At 70.8% G+C, this 6,971-nt stretch overlaps 1 protein-coding gene across 1 annotated transcript; it reads right to left on the bottom strand.

Moving 5' to 3' along the window:
- Positions 1-29: 29 nt before the first annotated feature.
- Positions 30-6,886, bottom strand: SEMA6C (semaphorin 6C). The gene is made up of 17 exons (XM_082780619.1): positions 6,234-6,886; positions 6,047-6,161; positions 5,530-5,587; positions 5,391-5,447; positions 4,757-4,858; positions 4,535-4,625; positions 4,330-4,452; positions 4,163-4,251; positions 3,832-4,049; positions 3,248-3,379; positions 3,023-3,178; positions 2,481-2,699; positions 2,010-2,147; positions 1,821-1,898; positions 1,577-1,632; positions 1,269-1,316; positions 30-962 (listed from the first exon to the last, which is right to left on the bottom strand). Exons 1-17 carry the CDS (start codon positions 6,343-6,345, stop codon positions 172-174), a joined length of 2,583 nt encoding a protein of 860 aa, XP_082636745.1. The 5' UTR covers positions 6,346-6,886; the 3' UTR covers positions 30-171.
- Positions 6,887-6,971: the final 85 nt, after the last annotated feature.

The raw sequence follows: 6,971 nt of genomic DNA, 5'->3' as shown, positions 1-6,971 counted from the left end.
CCCAGCAGGGCGGGGGGGGCACCTTGGGGACAGGGTCCCTCATCCCTTGGGAAAAAGGAGGGGGGAGCATGGACCCGGTCACCAGTGCAGGAAGATGACGGCTCGAGGGGGGCAGGCATCGGACAGAGCCCCCCAGGGTGCTGTGGCTGCCGTGTCCCTGAGGCAGGGGTCTCAGGGCTGCCCAGGGGCCGCGGGCACCAGCAGGGGCTTGGGCAGCACCGGGGGCTTCATGGAGAGGGAGCGCTGGAGGGGGACGGGACGGGGACCCCAGGGTGGCCCCCCCGGGGCGCCCAGCGAGTGCATGCGGGCCAGGCCCCGAGCCACGCCGGGCGGCCTCGCTGCCGTGCCCGCCACCCCTGCCAACGAGTGCCTCTGTGCTAGGGGCCGGCGGGGCGGGGGGGGGCTGTCAGGGGGCACGTCGAGGCGCCGGGGTGCCCCGTCCCGGGGGGGCAGGGGGACGCTGGGCAGCGGGACGCCGGGCTGCACCCGGTTGGCAAAGGAGCCGGCGGCTGCGGGGCCAGGGGACAGCGGCCATCCCGCCCCCCCCGGCCCCTGCAGCCTCTGCAGCCGTTCCTCCAGGGAGGCCTTGGGCGGGGGTCCCGGCCCGGGGGGCTCTGGGCACCCCGGGGTGCCGAGGCCGCGTCGGGGCTCTGCTGCCCGCTCCCGGGGTGTCCTGGTGGGGGGCTCCGGGGTGGCCTCAGGGGTGGGCAGCTCGGGGAGGTCCCAGTCGCGGTCCCCTCCGTGGGGCGGCAGCGGTGGGTAGAGGCGGGGGGCAGGCGGCTGGGGCGGGGGGCACGGGGCGGCGGGGGGCGCCGGGGCACCCTTGGGTGCTGCAGGGCGGCGGGTGCAGGCCGCCAGCAGCCCTGCAGCCAGGGCGCCCAGCACGAAGGCACCCAGCACGCAGCCCACCAGCACCGGCACCGGCACCGCCGCCACAGCCCCCGGCACTGCCTGGCGCACCCCTGCAGGCAGCACCCATCAGCCGGGTCCCCGCGTCCCCTCCTCTCCCCGTGCCATACCCCACTTCCCCCCCCCCAGGTTCTTGGGGTTCTTTTCCCCTCCTTTGGGCCCCCGTCCCACCCCTGGGGTCCCTCCTGATCCCAGGTCCCTCCCATGTCCCTCCCCGGTACATGGGGCCCCTGTCCCACCCCTGGGGTCCCTCCTTGTCCCTGAGGGACCTCCCAGTTCCTGCATCCCTCCCCGGTTCCCCAGGTTCCCTCCCAGGGGTGTCCCGGTGGGTGTCCAGGGGACCAAGGGGTGTCACTAACCGTGGGCCAAGTCCCTGTCCCCGTCACCGTCCCCTGTAGCTGGTGCATCTGTGAAAGGAGAGGGGGAGGGGTGGGCCAGGCTACCCACAACCCCTGCCTGGAGCCACCCACGCCCCCCAGGGTCCTCCACAACCTCCGGGGTCATCCAGATGCCTGCCTGGTGGCACTGGCATCCCCCTGTGACCTCGTGTCCCCTGGTGTCCCCCAGCACCCCTCCACGGGGCCAATGTCTCTCAATGTCCCCAGATGCCCACCACATAACACCCACACCCCGCCATCCCCCCATGTCCCCTTGTGTCCCCCCTCACCGTGGCAGGTCCCTGTGAGCCCGGTGGATCCCTCGATGTCCTGCTCAAAGTCAGCCCTGGGGGCGCACAGGAGGGGACGCATCAGACGCTGTCCCAAGTGCCCCCACCCCACGAGGAAGGGACCCAGGTGCCCAGGGTTGTGGGGTGTAGGGGGGGCGGACACACATAAGCCTCCGTGTGCTTTGCAGCAGTGCACACAGCTGCGCGAGGGACAGGGGATCGGAGACACTTTGGGGGCACTCACGGGAGGTCCTCGGAGAAGGGGACGCAGCCCCCAGGGGGCAGCCAGACACAGTAGGGGTCCCGGGCAGCCAGGCAGCTCCTGCACGGGGCCGGTGCTCAGCACAGACACGCAGGGCCTGGGCCCGACAGCGGGGTGCCCCTGCACACTCCGGGCCCTCGCACATCACTGTGCCCCCACCCCGCAGCTCACCGGCGGCAGGCCCCGTGCCGGGCGCAGCGGCTCAGGGGCAGGCGCACGAGGCAGCCGGCGAAGGCGACGAACAGCTCCTGGCCTGGCGGGTGCAGCTCCAGCCCCAGCACCCGGCTGGCACCACGTGGCCCCCGGCACCTGGGTCCCCCCACAATACATCACCGTGCCTGCACCCCCCCATCAGCACCCACAGCCCCTTGGCACCCCCCCCAGTGCTTGGCAGCACCCATGGCACCCATCTGCACCCTGCAGCCCCATGGCCCCCACCAGAACCCCATGGCATCCGCATGGCCCCATGGCACCTATCAGCACCCTGTGGCACCTGCATGCCCCCCCCCCAGCACCCATCAATGTCTCACGGCACCCCACACGGCCCCCCAGCACCCCATGGCACCCACCCCAACACCCACCACCCTCCCTGCCCCACAGCACCCCCGTGTCTCCCAGCACCCCTGTCCCAGGGCCACTCACCACCTGGGCTCATAGAGGCTGATCTCCTCCAGCAGCAGCACCTCTGCACCGGGCTCCCCGGTGTCACCAGGCGCTGCAGGGTCCCCAGAGTTCTGGATGTCCCCGGGACTACGCGTGGCTGCCAGGACCTTCAGCACCCGCCCGTCCTCGGCACCCAGGAAGAGCACGGTGTGGTTCCCCCGCGGCCCCGCGCCCACATCCACCGCCAGCTGGGTCAGCCTGCGCCACGCGGAACCCTCGTGTGGGGCCATGAAGCCCCTTGCACGCCCTCACACCACGCCCTCGTATGCCACCGCACTGGGGGGGCTGACACACCCTTGCACCAGCCTCGCTTGTTCCCCCACCAGGGTTTTGCACGCTGCTGTGTACCCTCCCCCAGCATCTCACACACCTGCACACCAGGGCTGTGCGCACACTTGCACGAGCACCCTCCCCACCCCACAGCACCCACAGGGCCAGGCGCACCCTTGCCTCGGCAGCTTGCACTATACCCCCCCACCCCCCGTTGTGTCCCCGGGCCCACCCGCCCTGTCCCCGGGCACCTGGTGCCGGTGCGGGTGAAGAGGGGCCGCCCGCCGGCAGGGGCCACGGCGCCGTGCAGCAGCGGGTGCTCCTTGGCGAAGGCCAGCGTCTCATCGGGGAAGTCCCCGGAGGTGACGATGGCAGTGGCTGAGCCCATCCCGGCACAGCAGCCAGGCCTGTGGCACAACCAGCATGGGGACAGGGTCCTCGTACGCGCCCCGGGGACCCAGTGGGGTGAGGAGTACCTGGGCCGCGGCACCCGCTCCTCGGGCACGGGGGGCCAGGCACCCGCAGCACCCCGGGGCTCAGCGAAGTGTCCCTCGAATGCCCGCTCCACATCCGCCAGGTAGAAGGCGCAGACGGCTGAGCCGGGGATGCTGTGGGGGTGGCAGGGGTGGCACCAGCTCTGGGGACACCCCTGATGTCCCCAGGACTGCCCCGTGTCCATGTCCCTGTGTGAAGGCATCCCCGTGCCCTGCCCTGCCTCACCTCCAAGTCCCCCCAGCCTGGTCCCCACGTCCCCTTGTGTGTCCATGCACCTGTGTGCCTGCCCCCATCCCCACGCTCATGTCCCCCATGTCCCCGGTGTCTGTTGTGCACCCATGTGCCCCTGTCCTCATGTTCCCGTCCACCACAGCCACATCCCCATGCTCACGTTCCCAACGTTCCCTCGTGCAGCCACGTCCCTACGTCCCTGTGTGCCTGTCCCATAGCCACGTCCCCAGGTCCCCATGCTCAAGCCCACCACAAGACAATGTCCCCAGGCCCGTCACCCTGTCCTCATCTCCCCGCCGCCTGTGCCCTGCTCCCAGTCCCCGCGTCCCCATGCCTGTTGGGCTGGGTGCCGAAGAGGGCTAGGACAGCAGGGCGCCCGTGCAGGGCGTGGGGCAGCGTCACGGCCTCCAGGACGTCGAAGTAGAAGACGGCGTCCCCGGGAACGGCGCACTGCAGCCGTGCCTTCAGGAAGGACGTCCAGCGGCGCTCGAGCACCCGTGGGGAGCCCCCGCGGTCGTTGCGGCACACCCGGGCCACCCGCGCCACCGCCACCTGCACACAGAGCCACTAGCGTCCCACAGGGCCGGAGGCCCCAGGGGACGGGCACCGGGGTCTGCCCGGCGCGGGGGCAGGAGGCAGGGCGGCAGTGCCATCCCCTCGCTCACCTTGCCCAGCGCACCGAGCTCCACCGCGATCTCCCGGAAGAAGAAGTAGATGTAGGGGCCGTAGGGCAGCGCCTGGACGAAGTGGGGCTCTGCGGACGCGGGGGCATGGGGCCATCAGCCCCCAGCCCGCCCCACGGCGCCGCTCCCTTCCGTGCCCCCACCCCTACCCTGCAGCCAGCGGGAGCTGTACTTGAGGGTGCGCAGCGGGGGGCTGCGGGCGCCCAGGCTCCGGTAGATGACCGCGTCGCTCGCCTGGAAGTCAGCCACGGTGGCCGAGTAGAGGCTGCCGTCTGGGGGGCGCGGGGACAGGGACAGCGGCGTCAGCCCCATCCCGGCCCTCCCCCGCCAGGCCCCCGCGACCCCGGCACCCACCAGCGAAGAGGGCGACGTTGCTCTGCCGGGCGTCGAAGGGGCACCGGGCCTGGCCGCTCAGCTCCTCGCCCTCCTGCAGCAGGCTGCGCGCCTGCAGGCGCCGTGCTCAGAGCCCCGCCGCTGCTCACCCCGCCCCGGCCCCGCCGCTCAGACGGGGGTCCTGTGGGGATCCCAGCCCCGGCGGCAGCGCCCCCCGCCCCGTGCCCACACCGGGCCCCCCACCTCGTAGCTGCGGCAGACGGGGTTGAAGGCGTTGGTCCCGCAGGCGAAGAGGGTGCGGGCGTCGCGCGGGACCAGCACGCGGATGTAGTTGTGGCACCCGTCCTGCGCGGTCGCACGCGGATGGGGGCACGGGGCCAGCGGCTGCCTGGCCCTGCCTCCCTCTGCCCTCACCCTCGTATCCCCCAGGCCGTTGTCCCCAGACCCGCCTCACCGTACCCACACCACGCGCCCCACGTCTCCAGGCCCCTAGAGACCCCTGCCCCACACCCCTATGCCCCATCCCCCTGTCCCCTTATACCCCCATTCCTCTGTACCCCCTGCTGCTGTACCCCATAGCACTGTAACCTGTGCCCCTCCATCCTTATTACCCCATATCCCCACTCCTTACACCCCCATCCCTTATACCTCCATCAGCCCATGCCTCTATACCTTGTACCCTCACACCCCCATGCCTTGTACCCCCACCCCCTCATACTCCATAACCCTCTACCCCTGCACTCCCACACCCTCACACCCCTGTACCACCTACCCCTGTGCCCCCATATTCCTATACGTGGTACCCCCATACCTCTACATCCTGTACCCCTATACCCAGTACTCATATGCCCCATGCCCCATATCCCGTGCCCCGTACCTGCAGCTTGCCCCGCATGGCGCAGCTCTCTCTGTCCCGCGTCTCCCAGGTGAGATGCTGCTGGCGAGATGGGGGTGGGCAGCGGGGACCCCCACCGAAACCCAGGCGACCCCAGAAATGGTGCCCCCGTCCCCCTTACCCGCTCAGGGTACAGCACCCGCTTGTCCTGCCCCAGGTCGAAGGCGTAGATGTGGTCCCTGGGAGGGCACAGCGTGAACAGAAGGGGCATGGGGACGTGTGAGGGGGCACGGGGACGTGCAAAGCACCAGCAAGGGTAGGTGAAGGGAGGAGGGAACACGGGGTGCCTGCACCCACCACGTACAAGCGGTGCCCAAGCGTGCAGAAAGGGACACACACGAGTGTGCCTACGCACGCAGTGGCTTGCACAAACCAGGATGAGCATCTCCAAACACATGCCAGCGAGCCCGAGACTGCACAAGCATAGACAACTTTGCACAAGCATGGAGACGTACGGACACATGAGGCCAGGCGTGCACAAGTGTGCGCAAGCTTGCAGAAGCAACCAAGCCCCCAGAAGCATGCACCAGCACAAACAAGCGTGCACAAGAACACCCAAGATTGCACAAGCGTGCACAAGTGTGCAAAGCCATGGAAAGCACACGCAGGCACAGGGAGGGGTGCACAAGCGCGCTCACCGTGCGGCGACGAAGAGGGTGCTGTTGAGGCGCAGCATGCGCTGGAAGTCGAGGCCGAGCTGGGCGGTGACGTTGTCCCCCCGGAGACCCCCGAAGCGGGGGTAGGTGGCGGTGGCTGGGGGATGTGGGAACACGGTGACGACGCCCCCGGCTGGCCCCGTGCCCCCAGCCCCCGGTCCCTGCTCACCTGCCAGCCCCACTGTGCTGCGCGGCACCAGGTCCCGCGGGAAGGACTGCGCCTCTCCCCCGGGGGCCCAGGGGACCACGACGAGGACGAAGGCCAGCAGCACCCCGAGCATCCTCCCAGGCACCCGAAGGAGACGTGGGGCGGCCACTGAGCCCGGACCCCTCTGGGCTGCAAGGGGTTAATCCCTACTGGGGAAACTGAGGCAGGGCCAGGGTGGGGGGGGCGCGTGTGCAGCACCATGGGGACACTGGGGACAGTGGTGGCGTCCTCTCCATGCAGCTTCAAGCATGGGGACAGGGCCCCAGTCCTCCTCCCAGTGCCACCAGTGCCCCTTACCAGTGCCACCGGTACCTCCTGCCAGTGCTCCCAGTGTCCCTGTCCCCACGTCCCTTTCCCGCGTGCCCATCCCCGATCCTCCCATCCCAGTGTCCCCAGTGCCCCAGTCCCAGTGCTCCCAGTGCCTCCCACTCCCGACGACCACGGCCGGTGTTGGGACGGGATGCGAAGCACGAACAAGTGCCAGACGCAGCGACACCGACACCGGCACCGGCACCGGCACCGGCACCGGCACCCTCGCCCCGTGCAACACCCTCCCAGCACCACCGCACCCGGCCGCCCCCCGCAGCACCCCCCTGCGCCCCGCAGCACCCCCCGGAGCCCGCCGCCCCCCCGGCACCCCCCGCGCCCCGCTCCCGGTACCGGCTCCGCGCCGCGCCCCGAGCGGCCCCGCGGCCCCGA

Source organism: Aythya marila, assembly GCF_965140915.1.
Source record: "Aythya marila genome assembly, chromosome: 29".
Taxonomy (NCBI): Eukaryota; Metazoa; Chordata; class Aves; order Anseriformes; family Anatidae; genus Aythya; species Aythya marila.
Note: the sequence above shows the minus strand (reverse complement) of the source record. Positions and strands in the feature narration are given on the sequence as shown.

What these genes read in the sequence shown, in the direction of transcription:
- SEMA6C (XM_082780619.1), bottom strand. Translation starts at nt 6,345, where the DNA reads ATGCTCGGGGTGCTGCTGGCCTTCGTCCTCGTCGTGGTCCCCTGGGCC. An exon ending in CGGCACGGGGCCTGCCGCCG is followed by an intron (nt 1,899 to 2,009) that starts GTGAGCTGCGGG and finishes GGCCCCGTGCAG; the next exon opens with GAGCTGCCTGGCTGCCCGGG. An exon ending in CCCTTCTCCGAGGACCTCCC is followed by an intron (nt 1,633 to 1,820) that starts GTGAGTGCCCCC and finishes GTGCGCCCCCAG; the next exon opens with GGCTGACTTTGAGCAGGACA.